Below are 24,940 nucleotides of genomic sequence, written 5' to 3' on the forward strand. Positions count from 1 at the left end.
TGAAGGTGGTCTAGGTATAATTATCTCTAGCGTGCAGGTGTGGAAACCTGAGGCACACAGAGGTTAATTGACCTGCTCAAAGTCACACAGCCAATAAATAGGAGGATCATAGACTGGAAGGGATGGTAGAGGTCATCGAGTCTACTTCCCTCATTTTACAAGTGGGGAAACTTAGGTCCGAAGAGGCTAAAGTAAGAGACTGAAAGAGGCAAGGTACTGAACTTGAAGTCAGGGAGACCTGGATTTTCATCCCACCTCAGACACTAGCTGTGTTACCCTGAGCAAGTTGCTTAACTTCTCTGGGCTTCACTTTTCATCTGTAAAATGAAGGGCATCTGGGGCAGCTAGGTGGCTCAGTGGATAGAGCACTGGCCCTGGATTCAGGAGTACCTGAGTTCAAATCCGAGCTCAGACACTTAACAATTACTAGCTGTGTGACCCTGGGCAAGTCACTTGACCCCAATTGCCTCACCAAAAAAAAAAAAAATTAAGAAGGAGGGCATCTATGGTCCCTTTTAGCTCTAAAGCTATCATTTGCAAGGGTCTTGCCCAAGATCACACAGATCATAAATCATAGAGGTGACAATTGAACCCAGGACTTCTGATAATACCTATCCACGCTGTCTCTCTCACTGCTCTGCCCTAGAGGTCTTGTTGGGTGCCCTTGGAAGGGACAGCTAGGTGGCACAGTAGATAAAGCACCGGACCTGAATTCAGGAGGACCTGAGTTCAAATCTGGCCTCAGACACTTGACACTAGCTGTGTGAACCTGGGCAAGTCACTTAAGCCTCATTGTCCTACACATACACACTATATATATATATATATACACACACACACACACACACACACACACACCCTTGGAATGATTAGTGAACAAGACTAGACAGTTCTTAGTCTCAAGGCTGACTTCCAGGGTCCTTCTACTCCAGGGAGCCTCAAGCCAGCCTACTAATGCAGTGAAAGCAACCAGAATTATAACTATTCCCCAAATCATCTCAGCTTCCCACCCATCACACACAACACCTCCAGAGCTGCTGACATGGGCCTTGATAGAAGGGGTGCCCCTGACACCTAGCCCTCTACCCTTCTGTCAAGAAGCACTGAAATGACCCAAAGCCAAGAAGACGGAGGAGGAGACAAAGAGAAACCAGCCCCACAATCAACATCTGGGAACATCCTTGAGCTCTAGTCAAAGCACCTGGGTTTTGTATTTTGGGGATTCAGGATTTGACTCATGGGTACAAGATAGGGTAAGGGTCCCATGAAAGGAACCCGGCAGGATGTAGCTCAGTGTCCTTGTGGTCAGATGACTTGAAATCTGACCCCTACGAGCCAAAGGGCCACAGCTGATTCACTGTAAAGTCGGGGTGATACCTGCACCACCTACCAAATAGGGCTGTAAGGTGGCAGATCAGTGTGAGGCTTCAACTGCTGGACTGCAGAGAACCCTGTTACCTTCTCTATAAAAGGAAAGTTTGAGCCAGGAGATCTGATCTCTAAAGTCCTATGCAGTTCTCTCATCTGCTGTGTGAGGCTGTGGAAGCAGAGGCAAAACCCTGGGGCGGAGGGTGGGGGTCATCACCCTTATCCCAGGGGCGACTCCCTGTCCTAGTCACGTCCCCGGACCCTAAAAGTTCAAGTGTTAATAGCTGATTGTGGCTTTGTGCCTCTTCTCCTCCAGACCATGCAGTGATGATTGGGGACAGGCATGTGATGACATTTGATGGACAGGCCTATGACCTCACTTCCAAATGCAGCCTATTGCTCGCCAAAGACTTTGCTCATAACTCTTTCGTGTTTTTACTGAACCAGTCGAACACGGGACCTAGATCCCTGTATGTGGAGATGAATCACACAGCCTTCATCATCTATCCGGGACTAAAGGTAAGAGAGTATGGGGGAGAAAGAAGGTGACACAGAGCAAATGGGTATTTCAGGCCTGAGTGCAATAAGTACAGAGAGAAAAAGAGGGGAGAGGGGGAGAGGGAGAGAGAGAGAGAGAGAGAGAGAGAGATTGATTGATTGATTGTATAGATAAGTTGTCCAGAGGGGCAACTAGGTGGTGCAGTGGATAGAGTACCGGCCCTGGAATCAGGAGTACCTGAGTTCAAATCCGGCCTCAGACACTTAACACTTACTAGCTGTGTGACCCTGGGCAAGTCACTTAACCCCAATTGCCTCACTAAAAAAAAAAAAAATCAAGATACTGGATAAGTTGTCCAGTCATTTTTTAGTCATCTCCTATTCTTCATGACCCAATTTGGGGTCTTCTTGGCAGAGACACTGGAGTGGTTAGCCATTTCCTTTTCCAGCTCATTTTACAGATGAGGAAACTGAGGCAAATCAGGTTAAGCGACTTGCCCAGGGTCACACAGCTAGCAAGTATCTGAGGCCACATTTGAACTCAGGAAAATGAGTCTTCCTGACTCCAGGCCCAGCACTCTATCCACTGTGCCAGCTAATTTCATGTATAGGATTACCTTTCTTGAGTCCAGGGGTCATGTCTGTATTTTTCTCCCACGGTAACCATGCATATCCTGTTCCCCCTTCTCATATAACCATAGATCTAGAGCTGAAACAGACATGTCAAGCCATCAAGTTAATGAGTATTTATTAAGCATCTACCATGTACCAGGCATTGTGCTAAGTGCTCAGGATACAAAAAAAGGCAAAATCAGGCCATGCCCTCAAGGAATCCACAGTATTAGTGGGAGAGATAGCATACAAACAGCTATCTATGAACAAACTTCCAAGAGCTGAAAGGGATCTTAGAGGCCATGCAGTCCAACCCCCTTACTTAATTGTTGAGGGTTCAGAGAAGTGAATCAATGGACTGATCAAAGTGACTTACTCAAGGTCATAATGGGTACTAGGGGGCAGAACTAGGTTCTAGAACTCAAAATTTTGTGTTCTTTTCTTTTTGACATGTTCTCTGGTTGTCTGGTGAGGCTTAGACACAGGGTAATGGTTGATTTCTTGGTGGGGGAGAAGTCCAATTATGACTCCTACTATAGGACTCAACCATACCTCTAACTCTTCATTACCCAGAGTAGAACAGAGATTGGCATGCAGACCAAAGAGCATGCAGGAGGCTTTCTAGTAATAATGCAGTGACTGGCTCTGGAGTCAGGAGAACTTGAGTTCAAATCCAACTACAGACACTGTGTGACCCTGGGCAAATCACTTAACCCCAATTGCCTCAAAAAAATATTAATTCAATGACTATTATTGCCACAAGTCCTCTTGACTACCACTTAAAAGAGCTACCACCTGAAAATATACCTTCCTTAATGAGAAGTGGTATAACCACCTTCCTAATAAGCTACATCCCCACCATCTTCCCCATAACATTTGAGAATTATGGGGATCAGAAAATTTAGAATATCAGGACAGCTAGGTGGCGCCCTGGGGTCAGGAGTACCTGAGTTCAAATCCAGCCTCAGACACTTAACACTTACTAGCTGTGTGACCCTGGGCAAGTCACTTAACCCCAATTGCCTCACTAAAAAAAAAGAAAAGAAAAGAAAAGAAAAGAAAATTTAGAATATCACTCTTGAAAGACTCTTAATTAATTCCTCAATGGTGAAACAGATATCTGGTCTCAAAATGAGGATAACTCGGCCAATCATGGAAGGATAAGGGCTTAAATTTCCCCACCAGGGGAGAAGTTGTATCAGGATAAACCCACCCATGGAAGGCTTTTCTTTTTCTTCTTCCCTGGTACAGGGGAAAGGGAATGGGAGATGGCATCAGAGGACCTGGGTTCAAATCCCAGCTGTGCCCCTTACTGCCTCACTTTCCTTGTCTTCAAAATGAGGGGGACTGGGCTCCAAGCACCTTTCCCACTCTGAATCTACGATCCTATGGCCTTTGGGCCTATTGCTTCGGATTCCCTTTAACAGAGGTGGCCTCAACTTTTGGGGGGTCATAGACCCCTTTGGCAGTCTAGTGAAGCCTAGGAATTCCTCTGAATAATATTTTTAAATGCATATGGTAAAAAACATGGAATTACAAAAGAAACCAATTATATAGAAATACAGCTATCAAAATATTTTTTTAAATAAGTTCCAGGGTTAAGAACCCTTGCTTCCATAGTTTCCAGCCTAACTCTCTGGACTGTTTTTTGTTTTTTGCAGGGCAATGGGGGTTAAATGACTTGCCCAGGGTCACACAGCTAGTAAGTGTCGTGTCTGAGGCTGGATTTGAACTGAGGTACTCCTGAATCCAGGGCCAGTGCTTTATCCACTGCGCCATCTAGCTGCAACCCCCACCCACCCCCACCCCCGCCCCGAACTGTTTTTAACCTCTGTGAACTGCTTTTTGACCTCAGAACAATATTCTGGTAATGGTTTTGGATGGTTCCAGGGCTGGGTAGAAGGAAGAATCTCACAGGTTTGTCTCCTATTACAATTCCAAACAAATCCCCCTCCTAGCCCATCTCTGTGCGAGTCTGTGCATCTTAAAAGGCCTCCAGCCAGTGCCTTATGAGCTATAAGAGTTGGACTAGCCCCCACAGAACTGGTTTATATCCTGGGAATTTTTGGAACCTTCCTAGAAACCAGTGATTAGCTCCAGAAGCAGGTAGAGTCAGCTGCCCTCTCTGCCTGAAGCAAATTAAGCCCCCAGATTCCTCCACCAGGTGGGCAGAGGACCTCCCAGAGCGTCTGGCTCAATGAAAACTGTTTATAGCCCTGCATTCTTAGGGCCTCTCTTCCGCCTGGGTCAAAGACCCACTAGGAAAGCAAAAACACTTGTGGCAACCCTTGCTGGCTCTCCTAAGTAATGGTAACATCCCAGAAGTGTAATATCTTAGGATCACAGATTTCAAGCTGGAAAGGATTGCAGAGACCAACTAATTCTGTCTTTTTGGCAGGGAGAGCTTTCACCCCCATATTCCCACACTTAATACAATGCTTATTACATTATAAGTACTTAAATGCTCATTGACTTCAATTTCCTCATTTTATAGATGAGGACAATGAAGCCCAAGGAAATTAAATGACTTACTCAGTGTCCACAGCTAGTAAGCATTAGGGGCAAGATTTTAAACTAGATCCTTTGCTTCTACAAACAAGAATTCTTTTGGGGGGGGGTATTTTTTATTGGGGGGGCAAACAAGGATTCTTAACCTTAACTGGGTTCAATGACCCCTTTTTGTTAGTCTGGTGAAGTGTATGGACCCCTCCCAGAATGATCAATCTGTAAACACTTATCAAGTAAGCACCTACTATATGCCAGACATGGTACTAATGTTTTTAAATGCTTACGATAGCATACATGGGATTAATATAGCATACATGTTAAATTAGCACACGTAGGTGTAGCTAGATGGTGCAATGAATAGAGTGCTGGGCCTGGAATCAGAAAGACTCATCTTCCTGAGTTCAAATCTGGCCTCAGACACTTAACACGTACTAGCCGTGTGACCCTGGGCAAGTCACTTAACCCCAACTGCCTCACTAAAAACAAAAAACAAAAACAAAACCAAAACCAAAAAAAATGTACTTACTCACCCAAAACATGCCCTTTTTATATGAATTATGAGGTCTGTCCCCACTTTTCTCCTGTATTCACCCCATGTACTGTAGGACCCTTCCTACAGTGCATGGCTGCCTGAACTAGTTAGAGAATGCCTAGGCTGGTATATGCCCTCCTAATCATGGGCGGGCAGGAGAAAGATTCTAGATTCAAGGAGGGAATGGGGCCACCATTCACTCTGTTATGAGTCCATTTGGGGCATTTGGAGCCATGGGAGCCAAGGTGTGCCAAGCATGCGTGACAATTAAACAGTTTGGTGTAGTGGACAGGACAACAACCTTAGAATCAGTGAGACCTATGCTCACATCCCTGCTTAGACACTAGCTGTGTGACCACAGATAAGTCATTTAACTTTGTAGTGCCTCAGTTTCCCCACTGGTAAAACGAAGGAGTTGGAGTCAGTAGACTCTTAAGGTCCCTTCCAGTTCTAACTCTGTAATCCTATGGCCCTAGGGTAGAGACTCTCCATCAATGGGATCTCACCAAACTACAGCCTCAAGTTCCAGTGAGATATTGGGGCACAGGGAGTAGAAACTGGGGTATGGTTTCTGGCCACACTGTGATGCTGGCATAGTGGAGAGAGGAGGGGCCATGCCGTTGGGTGAAGTGTGAGACGCTATTCATTGCTCCCAACTCCCTTGTAAAGTCTCTCCAATCCTTTTAAAGAAGACCAAGTGACCTGTGTGAAAATGAATTCTGTTTATATTTTGGATAATGGCTTTGAATATACCCCTTCCCCCTCTGGCACGTTTCCTCCCTTAGAACCTGTTAATTTGCCTCTGATCATACCTACTGGGCCCCATTCCCAGAGAGGGCAAAGATCCAACATAATCCAAAACAGCAGATAATCCAAAAGTAATTTATAGAGTATTTGACTTTGGGATGTGGCCAATTTGCCTTCATAACAAGTATTTATTGTCTACTCTTTGGCTGAGGCCAACGTTAAAATGAGTTTACATTCTCTGGCACAGATCAACTGTTGGTAGGGGGAGGGAAACAGGAGGGGAGACCAGCCCATGGCTATGTTAGGCAGTAAGGGTGGAAGCTAATTAAGAGAGGGAAAAAATCGCTACAGCTAGTCAGACATGGATAACTGAGAATGGACTGGATCATAGCAAAGTGAAAAAAACATCAGTACCGGAGGCTGAGCACCTGGAGGCTAATTCTGTCCCTGCTGCCTTACTGCCTCTGTAATCTTGATGGGCCTCTCCACTTCCTCATCTAAGAAGGAGTTGGAATAATTGGCCTCTAAAGTACCTTCTAGCCCTAAATCTATGGGGATTTTTGTTGTTGCTACAGTTGCTTCAGACTCTTTGTTGCCCCCATTTGAGGCTTTCTTAGCAAAGATACTGGAGCAGTTTTCCATTCCCTTCTCCAGCTCATTTTACAGATGAGGAAACTGAGGCAAACAGGGCTAAGTGACTTAGGGTCACACAGCTATTAAGTGTCTGAGGCCAGATTTGAACTCAGAAAGATGACTCCAGGCCCAACACTCTATCCATTTCACCACCTAGCACCATATAGCTTCCTTAGCCTGGGGATATTAATGAAAAACAAAAACAAAACAAAACAAAAAAAACCCAAACCTAATCCCTGCCTTCAAGAGTAAACATATTTGGATAGAGCACCAGCCCTGGATTCAGGAGGACCTGAGTTCAAATCTGGCTTCAGACACTTAACACTTACTAGCTGTGTGACCCTGGGCAAGTCACTTAACCCCAATTGCCTCACAAAAACAAAAACAAACAAACAAAACCCACCATAATAATAGTAAAGGCTTTTAGCAAGCATACATCTAAAAAAAAAAAAGAGTAAACATCTTTACAAGTAGGTATATACTGTGTAATTTAAGATTCTAAATGTGGATTCTAATGTGTTCCCCCAGTTTGGGGGAAACTGACTAAAAATCACTGATAAAACGAGTTTAGGTTTTTAAGGGTTTATTGGAAAATAGAAAGAAAAAGATTGAGAACAGAATTCTAACAGCCTGGCATTCCTATCTTTCCTCAAATTTCCTGTGAAGTCCTCTGCCGCCACCACCATCAAGTCCGGAAGCCAAAAAAGGCCAGCGCTCCCTGCGCAGGCTCCCTTTCCTCCTTCCTGTCTCCTCCCAGACCATAGGAGGCTCCTCCAGTTGATTGGCTGGTAGACTTGATAGACAGCACCCATGAGCAAACGTCATTTCCTGACACCAAGGAAAAGCCACAATGCCTCTGAGGCATTTTCCTCATGGTGGAGCTCTCCACAGCAAGTCTCCAGTAGGTGGCGTCATTCCAATCATTCCAATACAAAATATAGAGTAGATGGGCTAATTAACCTTAGAAGCTGAGGAGACTGGAAAAGACCTCCTACAGAATGATAGTTCTTCCCGTCCTAAACTTTTTTTTTTTTTAGTGAGGCAATTGGGGTTAAGTGACTTGCCCAGGGTCACATAGCTAGTAAGTGTTAAGTGTCTGAGGCCGGATTTGAACTCAGGTCCTCCTGACTCCAGGGCCGGTGCTCTATCCACTGTGCCACCTAGCTGCCCCCCAGCTGCATCCCATCCTAAACTTCTTAACCTCATCCTCCCTACCTAGAGCTCAGGGCTCTGTGACTTGGAGGTGTAAACATGAAGGAATATGGCCGATGTAGGAGGGATATTCTGGGACCAGGCATCCTTCTTTACCTTGGACTTATTAAGGAAGCATTCATCAGATGCTGAGATCACTTAGCATAAAATCTATTGTGGGAAAGACAAGAGCAGCCAGGGTGTGGGTAGGCGAAAGATGCTTTGTGGATGACTATTCATTATACATCTGTAACCACTAATGCAGAGCCATAATTAGGAGTTCTTTCACCTGGGGAACAAAAGTCTGGGAGTGGGGGCATACTAAAGCACAGAAGATAGTCAAAATGGGCCAAGGGGGGGGGGCATAGTGGAGAATAATTGTGATGGGGAGGAAACATACTCCCTTCATGTCAGTGCCTTGAAACAAAGCCATGTTTGCCCCACACTAGTTACAGCTCTGACCAAACATTTAACAACGAAAGCCTTAACTAGAGGCTGATAATATTTGTTCAGTGGTAATGGTACACTTAAGGAGATTTGCAAAGGTGTGATTATGCCTCTGATTTTCTCTTGTGTATTGATCTTTAAACATTAACCAGGCTAATGTTGGACTGTTCTTGAACATTTCCTGTAACGTATACATATGAATCTCTTCGGACCTCATCTCAAAAGGCTGCCGCTGCTGAAAGCTCAAACCATACTGATAGCCCATCCCCCTAGAGAAACATAGATGGTGTTCTCTGGGTAGCATCTGTGGTTGCTGGGGTTTGTTTTATTTTACTTTTAATTAACAAGTATTTATTTTATTTTATTTCCCTTCCAAGCTCCCCACCCAAGTTTAAAATAAGAAAAAGAAAACCCTCATAACCAAAATGCATAGTCAAGCAAAACAAATCCCCACATTGTCCATTTCCCAAAATATATGTTTCATTCACTATCTTGAATCCATCAAATCTCTATCAAAAGAGAAAAAGACAGGGACAGCTAGGTGATACAGTGGATAGAACACCGGCCCTGGATTCAGGAGGACCTGAGTTCAAATCTGGCCTCAGACACTTACTGGTTGTGTGACCCTGGACAAGTCACTTAACCCTCATTGCCCGGCCCTCCCCCCAAAAAAGAGAAAAAGACTAAGTATTATGCTTTATCAGTGGTCCTCTGGAATTATGGTTGGTCATTGCAAGTGATCAAATATCTTACATCTTTTAAAGTTGTCTTCAGAATGTCTTAATCATGTAAGTTTTTCATTCTGCATTGTTTGCTTTACTCTGAATCTGTTCATACAAATTTTCTCAGGTTTCTTTGATCATTTTTTGTTTGTTTGTTTGTTTTTTGTTTATTTTTGCAGGGCAATGAGGGTTAAGTGACTTGCCCAGGGTCACACAGCTAGTAAGTGTCAAGTGTCTGAGGCCAGATTTGAACTCAAGTACTCCTGAATCCAGGGCTGGTGCTTTATCTACTACGCCACCTAGCTGCCCCTTCTTTGATCATTTTACCTCAGAGTTGGGAGAGAGTTTAGAAGTCACTTAGTTCAGTGGTATCAAACATTTAGTTCAATACATATTGATTTAGAAAACCACATTATCTACATTGTATTATATTTTTATTTATTTTGTCAAACATCCCTTCCATAATTTTTTTTTTTTAAGTGAGGCAATTGGGATTAAGTGACTTGCCCAGGGTCACACAGCTAGTAAGTGTTAAGTATCAGAGGCCTGATTTGAACTCAGGTACTCCTGAATCCAGGCCAGGTGCTCTATCCACTGCGCCACCTAGCTGCCCCCTTCCATCATTTCTTACAGCACAATAGTATTCCAGTACACTAATATACTATAATTTTGTTCCGCCATTTCCCAAGTGATGCCCCCTCTTAGTTTCTAGCTGCTTACCAGTACAAAAAGAGCTACTCGAAGTATTTTTAAACCTATGGGTCTTTTCCCTCATTCTTTGACTCTTTGCAGAACAGTAGTAATGACTTCTTGGAATTCTTTCCACGTTGCCTCCCAGAAGGGCTGAGCCAATTCACAGTTCCACTAGGAGTATGTTAATGTATGTGGCTGCTCTTTGAAGGCTCTCATTCTGCTTCCCTTGGATGAAGGTTCCCCGCTCCCCACTTCATCTTCCATTAGACCCCCCCAAATTCTAAAGATATCCTTATCTAGTCCTTTGTCCAAATCACAGGTCTACAAGATATATGATTCCTCCTTGATGGGAGAGAATTGTCTGGGCTTGGATCCACTGCCTGCCAAGCTCAGGACCAATGGGAGGAAAGAAGTTCCTAAAATAGAATTGTCCAATGACAATGGTGCTATGTTCTCCTGTGACATTCATTCTGATCTCTGTAGTATGACGCTGGATGGCTGGAATCATGGTAAGTCTTCACTTGAGCTTCACTGGGGCCAAGATATCTTTGTCTCTAGCCTAGTGTTTTTAAGATTTTATATTACTATTAATGGTGTTTGGGATTTCTTAAATTGGGCTCTGGAACTCCTAGGGGCATGACAGAGGTCTGGTTCCTGACTTCCACGATTTTGTGACAAACACAGACTGTGGACATTGTTACTGTTATCACAAAATCACAGTCATCTATTGCACTGGGAATTATATGGAAAGAATGCAACTGGTAAAGGAATCCGCCCTTTGTGGGTTTATAATCTAAGACATAATCTATAATTATAATCTAAACTGGGCAGCTAGGTGCTTTAATAGAAAGAACACTGAGCCTGGAGTCAAGAAGAGTCAAATCTGGTCTCAGGCACTTACTAGCTGTGTTACCCTAGGCAAGTCACTTAACTCTGTTTGCCTCAGTTTCCTCTTCTGTAAAATGAGGAGAAAGAAATGGCAAATCAGTCCAGTATCTTTGCTAATAAAACCCCAAATGGAATTGCTGAGTCAGACGTGACTGATATAATAAATGATGACAAATCTAAGAGAGACAAAGGGAAATATTGATGATTGAACAGAATCATATAATTTCATAGTTGGAAGAGATCTTAGAAGTCACTTAGCTCAGTGGTATCAAACGTAGTGCATATTGACTTAGAAAACCACAAAATAACATCTATGTTGTATTTTGATTTATTTTGTTAAATATTTCCCAATTCCATTTTAATCTGGTTCCCTGCCCACACTTGGGAGTTCTGGGGGCTGCAGGCTATGCATTTGATACCTCTGTCCAACCTTTCAACTAATGCAGTAATTTCTACAACATCTGCAGCAGGTAGGCAGTGATCTAGCCACATTTTGTGCAGTTCCAATGATGGGGAGCTCACTACAGTCAATTCATCAGCCAGCATTTAGTAATAATTTACTATGTGCTAGGCACTGGTATCTAAAGACAAAACAAAGTAGTCCCCTGTCCCCAGGGCACTTACATTCCACAGGGGACATGACAAGTACAATATAATACTAATAAATATAAACAAAGGCATTAGGAATATCACTTTGATCTCCCTGAGCCAATTTATCCTGCTCACAGCTGATAATTAGGAATCTATTGGAATAATCCAGGCAAGAGGTGATATGGGCCTGAACTATGATAATGGTAGTGTGTGTGTGTGTGTGTGTGTGTGTGTGTGTGTGTGTGTGTGTGTGAAAAAGAAAGAAGGGGTCAGCATCCTATCACATCGTTTTGGACACTATCATTAACTACAGTATTTATGTGAGTCTGGCCAAGTTATTTACTTCTCAAGGGCCTCAGGTTCTCATTTGTACAATGAGGGGCCTAGATGAGATGATTCATAAGGCTTCTTCCTGCTCTGGTCTATGATCTCATAATCCCATAGCTAGATTTTATTGTTCCCTCTTGGCAACCCCACCCACTGAGTCCCAATTATGCCTTCTGCTGCTGTGCAGAATGAATCTAATCCTCCTCCAAGATAACCCATGACAGCGATCATGTCCCAAGTTGTCTCTTCTTTAAATCAAATACTTCCAGACACATTAAGCCTCTAAAAGAAAACACGTCAAGCATTTCTATCACATGAGCACATCAGGAAAAATTGCATTTGGGGTGGGGAGAGAATGCATTTAAGTCAACTTAAGAATAGATATATCTCCAGTCTGGCAGATGCTGATTTTTTTTTTTCCTCTGACTCCTTTCATTTTAGGGATTTCTCTATGACTTTGCTCTCTCCTATACTTCCAGGTTTCAATCTGGGTGTGCACTAAGTATGGGGGTGTGACTCACGACCCAAAGGAGCCCTGTAGCAGTTCACATTCTAGCTGGAAAAGACAACATACACTTATACCAAAAGATAATTTGGGGTGGGGAGGGAAAGCCCTAGCAGTTGGAAGGCTCAGGAAAAACTTAGTATAGAGCTTGACACTTGAGCTGAGCCTTGAAGGAGGAAGAAGTGCATTTCAGGAATGGGAGGAGGCGTCTGGGCACAAAACAGAATCAAGAGATTGATAGGATGAGGAAGAATAAAAAGGCCAGTATGGAGGGAGGTGTAGTGGTCCTGGTGGGGAATAAAGAGTGCTGAAATTAGAAAGGCAGTTTGAGACCTTCTCCTGAAGGATACTTTCTGGTTCAATCAACCAACCAGCATTTATTAGGTGCTCATTACTATGTGGCAGGCTGTGCTTGGGGGACAAAGAAAAAGCAAAACTTGGCCCAGGCCTTAAGGAATTGAGCGGCGCTACAAAATGTCTACATATAGGCAAGTGTATAGAAGATACAGACAGAGTAGGTGGAAAGTAGGTTGAGAAAGGAAGGTTCTGGTAGCCGGCATGGGGAAGGGGACCAGGACAGATGAGCTCTTGAGGTTATCACCCAGAGAGGTCTGAGCTGAGTCTTCAGGAAGCTGGGGAATCTGCAAGGCATAGGTGAGGAGGCGTTCCAGGTATGGGAGACAGACAGTGTGAAGTCCCAGAGGCGGAAGGTCTATAGGTGGGTGAGGACATTAGGATGTCATCGAGGTGTGGGTACACGTTTGTGGTCTGCTTGGAGCCTCTTTCCACACCCTGCCCTACTGGCTCACCAAATATGCCCCACCTCCTCAGTTATCATATGGTCCAGATTCAAGTTAATTTGATTTTGTGATTCATAGTAGCACGGGAAGAACATAGGGTTTGGAGGAAAAAGAAGACCTGAGTTTGAGTCCTTTGTGTGACACTGGACAAATCACTCAACCTTTCCAAACCTCGGTTTCCTTATCTGTAAAATAGAGGTGAAAGGTGTCTGCCTTACCTAATATTGCACAGTGTTATCCTGAGGAGCAAATGAGATAAAGTATTATAGGAATGTCAACTGCCCATACCCTCTCTAACCTTACTGAAAACCATGAATAAATATGACACTGCCCAGATTTCTGGAAAACCTCCAGACTTAGAGACTAGACTTAGAGTTAGAAAGGACCATAGAAGCCCTCCAGTCTAGCACCATCATCACTTTACAAATGAAGAAACTGAGGTTGAAGTGGCAGAGAGGAGAGAGTGCTAGACTTTGGAATCAGGAAGACCAGAGTTCAAATCCTGTTTCAGTCACTTGAGTGATTTCTGGGCAAGTTACTTAATGCCTCCTCATCTGAAAAATGGGGATAATAATATCTCCTTTACAGGGGCAGCTAGGTGGCGCAGTGGATAGAGCACCAGCCCTGGAGTCAGGAGGACCTGAGTTCAAATCCAACCTCAGACACTTGACACACTTACTAGCTGTGTGACCCTGGGCAAGTCACTTAACCCTAATTGCCCCGCAAAAAAAAAATAAATAATAATAATAATAATACCTCCTTTACAGCGTTTGTTGTGAGGAACAAATAAGATATGTGGAAAGTGCTTCCTAAACTTGCAGGTGCTTATATGAATGTTGTTGTTGCTGTTCAGTCCTTCAGTCACATTTGACTCCATGACTCCATCTGGTTCTTGACAAAGATACCAGAGTGGTTTTCCATTTCATTCTTCAGTGGATTAAAGCAAAAAGAATTTAAGTGACTTGCCCAGGGCCACACAGCTAGTGAGAATCTGACGCACAATTTGACTTGGCTCTCCCTGTTCAAGACTCCCAAGCTTTTACCATTCCATTTCAGTAATACGATCTTCTACCCTGGGACAAGAAATCCAAAGGTTATACCTGCTCCCCTCCCCCCTCTCAAGTTAGCTTCTCTTCCTGGGCAAGTCACTTACCCTGCCCTGACCTCTCTCCATAGGTATGTCGGCAGGCATCTTGGGCACCAATGACAATGAGGTGGGCAATGATCTGTTGCTCCCAAACGGATCTTTGGCAGGCAGCCTGGATGAATTCACTAAGGCATGGCAGGTGAGTCTCATACTCCTCATTGAGGGTGTGTCGGAAGCACACGAAAGTTTTCTGACTCACTAGAAGGTGCTTCCAGGTCTCTATTAGATAAGGTTTGTCCTCTGATACAGGCAAGTCTTTAATGGGGTACCTAGTGAAGAGGGCACCAAGCCTGAAACCAAAGAAGACTCATCTTTGTGAAGTGATCGACAGCTAAGTGGCAAAGTGGATAAAGTGTCAGGCCTAGAGTCAGGAAGACCTGAGTTCAAATCCGACCTCAGACACTTATTAGCTATGTGACCCTGGACAAGGGTCACACTTAACCCTATTTGCCTTAGTTCCCTCATCTATAAAATGAGCTGGAGAAGGAAAAAGAAACGTCCAACCACTCCAGTATCTTTGTGATCCCATTTGGGGTTTTCTTGACAAAGAGTCAGACAGGACTCAATAATAACAACAAAGTCTTTAATACTACTTAGTTCTTTATAATGATGTGGGAAGGAAACAAGTATGTATTAAGCTGCTACTATATGCCCAGCACTGTGCTCAATGCTTTACAATAATTATCTATGTGCATTTGATCTAATAGTGCAACTCTGTGAAGTGGGTGCTCTTATCCTCATTTTATACTTAAGGAATCTGAAGCAGAGATTAAGTGATTTGCCCAGGGTCACACAGTTAGTGAGTATCTGAGGCTGGATTTGAACTCATGTCTCCCTGACTCAGGGTCCAGTGCTCTATCCATTGCACCATCCAGCTGCCTCTGTGCTACCCCCCCCCATCCAAAGACCTACTATGAGAGGTAGAGGGATACAGTGAAAAGAGTATTAGAGGACCTGGGTTCAAATCCTAGGTCTTCTTATTATCCATGTGCCAAAAGGAGGGGGTTAAGCTAGAAAGTCTCTGGTCCTTTCCAGCTCTTTACTTAAGATCCAATGTCTTAGTTTCTCCCTCTGTAAAACTAGGGGGTTGTACTACTTGGTCTCTTAGTTCCTTCCAGTTCTAAATCAATGATTCTACTGGAAAAAGATAAAGTGATGCAGGGTGATATATTAGGAATTTTTTTCGTTTGTTTGTTTGTTTTTTGTGAAGCAATTGGGGTTAAGTGACTTGCCCAGGGTCACACAGCTAGTAAGTGTTAAGTGTCTGAGACCAGATTTGAACTCAGGTCCTCCTGACTCCAGAGCCAGTGCTCTATCCACTACACCACCTAGCTGCCCCAGGAGTTTTTTTTTTTTTTTAAATAGTTAGACTCTGTCTGAAAGGAAACCAAGCTCTTTCTCTCTCTTCTGGGCAACTTCACTTCTCTGTCAGAAGCCACGAAAAACTCTTGGTCACAGTTTTCTTCTGTGATGGTTAAAAATATAAAAGACACAGTTTCTGGGTAATTTAATAATTTTATCAATAAGGCTGACAGGTTACTAATAAAAGGATGGCCAATGGCCATCTCTCTCAAACCAAACACCAAAATGGCAGTGGACTCAGAATTGATATACCCTTCTAACTGTAGGTGGTCCATCAAATAGCTATCAAATCTAATTGGTTGACATCATCAGAAGGTGGGTTATATTAAAATGAGATCTTGGGATAAGTGACTTAGGTCACTCAAATCTTGGTCAAAAAGACAGAGAAAGAATGTCAACCCCACCTGAGTCTGAGTAGAACACAATGATTAGACTAAATTCCTTGTTGGACAGGACTGCCCAAGATTAAGAGATTCAATGTCTTTTTTTTTTTTTTTTTTGTGGGGCAATGCAGGGTAAGTGACTTGCCCAGGGTCACACAGCTAGTGTCAAGTGTCTGAGGCTGGATTTGAACTCAGGTCCTCCTGAATTCAGAGCCAGTGCTTTATCCACTGTACCACCTAGCTGCCCCAATGTCATATTATTTTAAAGGACAACTGGACCTCGGAATCAGTAGGGGGAAGTGGGGAGGGGAGAGAGGAAGGACTAAGAAAGAAGGGGAGAGTTCTGAATCCCTCCAAACTATCTGTTATTAATAATTATTTCTCACACAAGAAACCAACAACAGTAGATTTTTACATCTATTAGCAATGGCCCACCAGAATCTAAGGGCTTTCTATATTTTTAGTGGACAAAGCCTCATTTCTATATAGCATAGGTATGGGGGGGTTGAATTCCTCTTTCTATTTCTTTAGTAAATTATACAAATAACAGGAGTCTGTTACCTACTAAAATCTTATTTCAATGCTGCACTGAGGGGTAGAGGTGACTCTGAAGTCTCAAGGGCTAGGACGATGGAATAAATCTGTGCTCTGTGAAGTCCCTACAAAGGCAGGGCCAGTAAGGCCTAGTCTAGACCTTAGGTCTGTCATCCATTGACTAACTTGCTCAGCTGAGACGCTTGTGACCAAAATTCTGTGTGGCCAATGAAATTCGCGAAAATTGTCTACTGAGATATGGAGTTGTCTGTCTTCCAAATTTGGAAGAGAAGATACCCCAACTTTTGAAATCGTAGATTTTTTTTTTTAAGCTGAAACTTTAGGTTTACTTGGACTGGGTTCAGTTTTGGGACTATAAGTCTGCATCTTTCATTTGGATTGGCAGAATGCAGACCACATTGGATTGTTTTGTTGCGTTGCATCCAACTTTGTGACCCCATTTGGGTTTTTTTCCAGGGCAATGAGGGTTAAGTGACTTGCCCAGGGTCACACAGCTAGTAAGTGTGTCAAGTGTCTGAGGTTGGATTTGAACTCAGGTCCTCCTGAATCCAAGGCTGGTGCTTTATACACTGTGCCACCTAGCTGCATTTGGGGTTTTCTTGACAAAGATACTGGAGTGCTTTGCCATTTCCCTTTCCAGCTGATTTTACAGATGAGGAAACTGAGGCAAACAGGATCAAGTGACTTGCCCAGGACCACACAGCTAGTAAGTATATGAGACTGGATTAGAACTCAGGAAGATGACTCCAGGCCTTGCACTCTATCCACTACATAGAGTGTCATCTAGCTGCCTCTGCAGAACATACTGCATATGTTCTGATGAGTAGGCTGTCATTGGCCAGCCCCATCATTACTGGGGCTTCTCAATAATCATACTTACAATAACATTGAGGGCTACCTTGATTTACTGTGGAGACAACCAAAGGTCAGGTGACTTGCTCAAGGTCACATGGAGTAAGTAGCAGATCTGAGAAGTTATAGATGGCATCTTATAAGATTTCCCAGGCTCTCAACTTCTGGTTTTTACCAGAAACTGAAATATCCTGGGCACAAAAATAATCAGCAAGTCTTTATTAAGTAACTGTTATGTGCCAAATACTGTACTAGGTGTCAAGAATACAAACACAAAGACTAAAACAATCTCTCCTCACAGATCTTGGGACCAAATCCAAGCTCTGATATTTACAAGCTATGTGACCCTGGAGGGAAAAACCATATAACATCTTGGAACCCTTATTTCTTCATCTATAAAATGGTAATGGGGCGGCTAGGTGGTGCAGTGGTTTTATACTGGCCCTGGATTCAGGAGGACCCGAGTTCAAATCTGGCCTCAGCCACTTAACACTTACTAGCTGTGTGACCCTGGGCAAGTCACCTAACCCCAATTGCCTCACCAAAAAAAACCCCTAAAATATAAAATGGGAATAATTCCAGTAGTGCAGTGTTGTAAATACTGAATGAGATGAGCCATTATTATTCTTTGGAAAATGTTTATGTTTACCCCACTAGGTGGATGGCAAGTGCAGGACCCAGGGAAAGAAAGCAGGGGTCTGTCTGGAGGCAGCTTCCACCAGACTCTGCAAGGCATTCTTTCTGGATGCCCACTCTGAACTCCGTAATTGCTTCCGAGTGGTGAGTACAAATGGGGCTGGTGGTAAAAAACAAAAACAAAACCCCAAACCCCAAACAAACAAACAAAAAAACACAAACCCCAAAATGAGGAACACTATGAAGAAGGAGCCAGGAAGGAGGGTGCTTGGGAATATCGGGCCCTTCCTGGGCACTAAGACCCATTGCCCCCAGCTGGGTAGAAGAATCTCCAAATGGCCATCAGTTCTCCCAATAGTCTCTTGATTAACTGCTGAGATACTAAGCAGAGTTCTTTAACTCTAAAGCCTCTTAAAAAAGAAAAAAACCTGATCCTTTAGAGAATTGAGTTAGCAACACCATCCTTGGCTGGAAAAGCAAATTTAGTAAGTGACAGATTCACCCCCGCCCCACTCCTCCTTCACTCCATGGAACTGAGAAAGTCATTCCATTGATTGCCTTGTCTCTAGGTCCCAGAAAACCCTTAACATCTGGGGAAGGGGGTCTAATCTGCATCCCTCCTTTCTGTCACTTTGCCCTATTCCCCAACCCATTAGTCGTGGATTGATTGACCTATGGGCAAGGTGGAGCTGCTTTGGGGCATTCTATTCCAGGTAGATCCTGCCCCGTTCTATGGTATGTGCATCCGAGACACCTGTGAGATGAGCGAGCTCCAGGCTTCCTGCAGCATGGTCTCTGCCTACATCCACCTGTGCAGTAGAGGCTTCGTCCCCTTGACAACTCCTCCTCCATGTGGTAAGTGCTTACAACTCTCTAAAGCTGTCTTTGCCTGGTCGTTCCCTTGATGGTGGAGGCTGTACTGCTTGCCTTCTTGTCTCCAACTCATACACACTGCACTTTATTCAGATAAATTCTGTCCACCAGGGACAGCTAGGTGACTCAGTGGATAAAGCACTGGCCCTGGATTCAGGAGGACCTGAGTTCAAATCCAGCCTCAGACACTTGACACTTACTAGCTTCATGACCCTGGACAAGTCACTTAACCCTCATTGCCCTGCAAAAAAAAGGAAAAGAAAAAAAAAAGAAAATGCTGTCCTTCAGATTGATTAGATGAAAGCTGAATATTTGGTTAGACCCACCCTGCCTGGGTTTGCAATTCCCACAGATGCTTCTCCCTGGTCATTCATTTATTCAACAAATATCAAGGTCCTACTATGTGTAAGATATTGTGCCTGTGGCAAAAACAGAGAAGTATTTTGGTGAGTAAGGAGATAAGACAGGAGCACAATTCATTGTAGAGGCCCCTTTCCTTGACAGATTACTTTGTCAAATTATTTTTTAATTTTATTTTTAAAAATTTAAAACAAATGCAAAATAAATTGAATACAAGTTAGTGTAAGTGGAGAGACACATTTATAAAGTGCCTACTATGCGTCAGGCACAACCATGTTATCTCATTTGATCCTCACAACTATGAGATGTAGGTGCTATTATGATCCCCCTTTTACAATTGAGGAAACTGAGGCAGACAGCAGTTAAGTGATTTGTCCAGGGTCATACAGCTAGTAGGTACCCAAGGTCCTATTTAAACTCAGGTCTCCATGGCTGGCACTTCTGCTGCCTAGGGAACATGAGTTCTTTGAGAGTTTTAATGTCATCTTTGTATCTCCAATGAGATACAAAACATAGCAAGCATTTGATAAATGTTTGGCACATGAGATGATGACCTTCGAGCAGGGCCTTGAAAGATGGATAGACATCAGAGAGGCAGAAGTGGGTGGGGAGCATATTCCAGGGAGAAGGGACAGTTCCAACTTTTGTTCCAACAAAAGCTTAGAGAATGGAAACTAGGAAGTGGTTCCAGTTCCAGTGGTTAAAGTAAAGAAAAGAGGAGCAATCTGAGATAAACCCAGACTGGTCCCAACTTCGGGAGGCTAAGATTTTGTGCTTTATTAGGTAGCTAATGGGTTGCACTTATCCTTATTACTGCTACAAATACACTTTACTCCTGACATATTTGATGTTAATGCTCCCCCTATTCACTTAGTTTTACATTGTCCTAGGTTACATACTTGTCTCATCAGATTCTAAGTGCCAAGGACTCTGTGTAGTGTTCTTTAAATGGTGTCCAATAATAATAACTCACATTTATATAGTACTTTATGGTTATGAAGCACTTTACATATATTGCCTCATTTAACCTCCACTAAAGGCCCATTCTGAGGCTCATTGTAGTGTGAAGGTGACCCTGTGTTCTCAAAAGGGATATCAATGAAATACAAGCTATGGAAAGGCCTACCAAATTGGGAAGGCTTTGAGTAGAGGCCTAGCAATGGACGATCAATCATTCTGGCCAAAGAACTAAACTAGCTTAGATCAGGGAGACTTAATTGGAAGGTTGACCAACAGATGATAAATCTTGTTGACCAAAGCAACTCATTGAACCAAGGCATGGAAGAGTAATAAACACACTAATAAAATCAGAGATCAGGTATTTCATTTCATAACAAGGCATCAGGTAGAAATAGGCATTTAACAAAGGCTTTTTGGTGGCAATAGTAATGATGGCAATAAGGTCTTTTCTAAGCCTATATTGACCACAGACAGCTCTGGAACAGTGTATGAGGAAAGTCTTAAAGCCAGCTTATACCTGGTTTGCTAATTATTAAATTTTCTGTGTGTGTATATACATATTTTTTTGCAGAGCCAGTTATTAAATATTTACCTGCACTACAATTTGATTAATTGTTCTGCATCTTTTCATCCTGTTAAGGAATGATGTGAGTCAAAGTTAGTGAGATGACCGAAGTAAGATCTAGCCTAGAAGTGCCCATTTCTTAAGCTGGAAAGGACCTAAGGAAATCCTCCACCTTTCTTCCTTAGGGCAGAATCAGATAGCTAGGTCCCTAGAATAATGATTCCCCTGAAATGGTCAAATTCTTTAGCACTGAATATTTGTTGGGCTAGAACCAATGACAATATTTGACATAACTGTAAGTTTGAATAGTGTAAATTGGAATCATGCAACCCCTTCAGGGGATTTATTACTAATTAGGAATTAGTTATATTATTAAAAAGTCATGGGGCAGCTAGGTGGCACATTGAGGGCAGGGGGTGTGTGCCACATCTCTAACCCCATGATGTGTAAGGGCTAACTGTATTACCTGCCCTCCCCATAAAATGAAGGTTGGAGTCAAAGAATGACTCCTTCCCCTCCAGCTGTTCACATCTGTTGTCTCTTCCATCTCTTTCCTTCTTTTCCAAAAGATAGAGGCCAAGGACTACTCTCCCCCTTTGAAAGGCAAAGTCAAGGAAGGCTTAGAGATATTAAATGGCTTCCCTGAGCTCATAACAACAATCCTAAAAGAGATTTCCCTGAAGTTCCCTTGTGCACACAGTTCATCAGACCAGCTGGCTTTTCCTGAACTGAGGGTTTGGCATAAACTTGGCTTCCAGAAGCCATATAGCAGTTCTACCCATAATATCACCACCGGCAGACCAAAAATATCTATAGCAGTGTGGGGTTTCATGGTGGAGTGTAAAGAAGGTGAGAGGAAAGGAAAAGGGGGTTAAGAGATTGAAATGTCCATAACAAGGGTGCAAGCTTTTGCTGACCTCTTGGATACATCTAGGGAACAATTTCATTGTCAAAGCTCGCCTCAGTTTTCTTTTTTTCTTCTTCCAGGTGAAAAAAATGAAAGTTGTCTTTTAAAGCTTTGCTGATATGATAATCTTTAGCCCAAGAAATCTAAACTGGGAGTTGCATTGAGTTTAGTCGTTTTCAGTCATGTCCGACTCTTTCTGCATTAAACAGCTAGAGCTCTATCTTTTTCTCTGTCTTATTTAATGCAGGCTTCTCAAACATGCTTTGTCTCTTAAGACCAAAAAGTACAGAGAGGAGGACTAGTTTGACTTTGGTTTCTGTTCAGAAAATTACAGGGAAGTTTAACCAACTAGTCAGTCTGTTTCTACCCCCCCCACACACACACACACACACGGCTGTTCCTTCTCAGGCCACCCTGCACTTATTAAGTGATCACACACATGTGTGGCACTTTTCTGGGCACTGTGCCTGGGTAACAAAACAGATTTAGTACTTACCCTGCAGACGTATATGGTTTTTTTTTTAAATGGTCTTTGCCAAACCACATACATTCATATGAAGGAGGGGAGAGAGATGTCCAACCTGGTCTTCATCAACATTGGCTATTCTCAGGGAAAAATAGCCATAGGTTCTTAGTGATTGCCAGATTTGTGGCCAGTGGGCTGGATCCTGAAGTTGAGAAATAGAGAGGGCTTTGACTTAGGTTGCTAAATTTACCTGTTGCATGCACTGTTAAATCTTCCAGGGGACAGCTAGGTGGCACAGTGGATAAAGCACTGGCCCTGGATTCAGGAGGACATGAGTTCAAATTTGGCCTCAGGCACTTGACACTTACTAGCTGTGTGACCCTGGGCAAGTCACATAACTCTCATTCCCCACCAAAAAAAAGAAAATGACAAACAGTAGGAATTACAGAATCACCTGGTATTTCTGGAAAGTGATCAATCCTAAGAGAAAAAGATTCACCCTAAGTGAGTGCACTTCTTTACTGGCCTAGTGAGAATGAAACAGCAATTTAAACAGAGTAAACACTTAATATTTCCTCATCTTTAAAATGAAGGCATTAAGGGGGCGGCTAGATGGTGCAGTGGATAAAGCACTGGCCCTGGATTCAGGAGTACCTGAGTTCAAATCCGGCCTCAGACACTTAACACTAGCTGTGTGACCCTGGGCAAGTCACTTAACCCCAATTGCCTCACCAAAAAAAAAAAAAAAATGAAGGCATTAAGGGGCAGCTAGATGGCGCAGTGGATAGAGCACCGGCCCTGGATTCAGGAGGACCTGAGTTCAAATCCGGCCTTAGACACTTAACATTTACTAGTTGTGTGACCCTGAGCAAGTCACTTAACCCCAATTGCCTCACCCAAAAAAATAAATAAATAAATAAATAAAATGAAGGCATTAAAATGGGTCATCTCCCAAAGGTGCCTTTTATTTCTAATATCTTGTTAGTCTCATTTTATGAGTTTAATCTCCTAGTGCCTTGATACTACCCCCTCAATCTGGATTCATAAGACTGAGAAGGGAGAAGCCTAGGAAGAAGGCATCCTCTAAGGATATTAAGACCAGAGTATGGGGTTAGCCAGGTGTTGCAGGTGGATAAAGCACTAGCCCTGGATTCAGGAGGACCTGAGTTCAAATCTAGCCTCAGACACTTGACACTTACTAGCTGTGTGACCTTGGGCAAGTCACTTACCCCTCATTGCCCCCACCACCACCACCACCACCAAAAAAAAAAAAAAGACCAGAATGGTTAAAGTCAAGGTCACACAGGTGGTTAGTTATAGAGCTGAGGTTTGAACTCAGTTCCTTTAATCCAGATCTGGGACCTTTACAATTGTATGTAATCTTAACTGATCTGTTTGGTTTTATATTTATAGATATGGCTGCATGGAAGTGTTATTGGAGGAAAAAAGTCTCAATTTCCTTAGCTCTGAAAAGAGGGAGATAAATGAGATAACCTCCAAAGGTTCCTTCCAACTCTAAAGTTCTATGATTCCTTAAGAGCAAAGAGTTTGTAGTCTTCAAGTTTATACTGGAGTACAATAGCCGATTTACCGAAGACCAACAGAAGATAATTTTGTGATGTCTTTGGCATCAGTGCAAAATGCTAAGGCCTGTTAGGACTAGTATTTTCCCTCCTGCTTGAAGAAGGGCCTCATTTCTATTTTCTTTTTCTTTTGCAGTTTGAGATTCTGCTCAGGGCAGCCCTAGGCTGACAAAGGATGGCAAACTGGTTCCCCCTCTGACATCATCCAGCTCTAACCCCCAACATGCAGTGGCAGCATCATAGAGAAGCCTTCCTAACAAAGGCAGAAAACACATCGACCAGGCACCCAAGAGAATGAAGAAAACAACGAACCTTCCTGTGGCCTGCTGAAGGGAAGCCATTTATCACTGTTTTAAGTAACATGGCCAGAGGACACAGTAGACTCACCCAACAGGTTTCAGTGAACCTCTTCTTCCTCTGCTGCAGGAGCCTAAGACACTAGGATGGTAATGTGCTCTCCTCTGACACTTCAAAGGAATGGTTCTACTCCAGAGAGGAATAGGGAGAGAACAATCTGCTTTGGCTGGAAAGAAGACCAACCCAGTGCATATTTACTGAGCACCTTCTATATGAAATGTGGTGGTTCTGGATCAATTGTGCCAACAGTAAGGAGGAGAGAATGTCAGGTGGTCTGCTTTAGTTATTAATCCCATGAACTTGGGTTTTCTTCTAGCTGTAATTTGCCATCAGGTTTCATTTTATGACTGGCTTAAAAACAAAACAAAAACAAAAAGATCTGACTTACTGCACATGACTCCCTTGACCTCAGCTGTCCCAACTTCCCATTTGCTACCAGGGTTGGGGAAGGTTGTTTGCTTAGGCAGCCATAGTATTTTCAAAAAGCAGAGATGATCTCTTCAGATTTTTTTGTTATCTTGTTATCAAGCTGGGTTTTTTCCCAATACTGTAAATAAACTAGATTTAAATTTTGAGGTTTGGTGGGAACAACCTCCGGAATGAATAATATTCCTGGGGAGCTCCCAAGTGAATAGTAGCATTCGCTAAGGACTCAGTCACAGGTTTTCATAACTTATTCTGGTCATGACACGGAATAACAGGGTCCTGATTGATACTGTAATCAAACTTTTGAACTTGATTTAATGTAATCTCCTTCATTTTGCTTCTTATTAATAAATTTGGTTGAATCCAAGCACTTAATGGCTTTGGGAAATCCATTTAAAATCCAGACACATTTACTTACCAGTGAAGATAGTTTAGGTTTATGGAAC

General features: G+C 43.0%; 1 protein-coding gene across 1 annotated transcript in view; it reads left to right on the forward strand.

The window, feature by feature from the left end:
- Positions 1-24,551, forward strand: part of LOC122752259 — a 183,301-nt gene extending 158,750 nt beyond the window's left edge. The window contains exons 68-73 of the mRNA XM_043999277.1: positions 1,685-1,887; positions 10,271-10,460; positions 14,239-14,348; positions 18,019-18,141; positions 18,711-18,852; positions 23,848-24,551. Coding sequence (XP_043855212.1) covers positions 1,685-1,887; positions 10,271-10,460; positions 14,239-14,348; positions 18,019-18,141; positions 18,711-18,852; positions 23,848-23,852 — 773 coding nt within the window. The 3' untranslated portion in view covers positions 23,853-24,551. The remainder of the gene's footprint in view (positions 1-1,684; positions 1,888-10,270; positions 10,461-14,238; positions 14,349-18,018; positions 18,142-18,710; positions 18,853-23,847) is intronic.
- The last annotated feature ends 389 nt before the right edge of the window (positions 24,552-24,940 follow it).

The sequence above is a fragment of the Dromiciops gliroides genome, chromosome 1 (assembly GCF_019393635.1).
Source record: "Dromiciops gliroides isolate mDroGli1 chromosome 1, mDroGli1.pri, whole genome shotgun sequence".
Taxonomy (NCBI): Eukaryota; Metazoa; Chordata; class Mammalia; order Microbiotheria; family Microbiotheriidae; genus Dromiciops; species Dromiciops gliroides.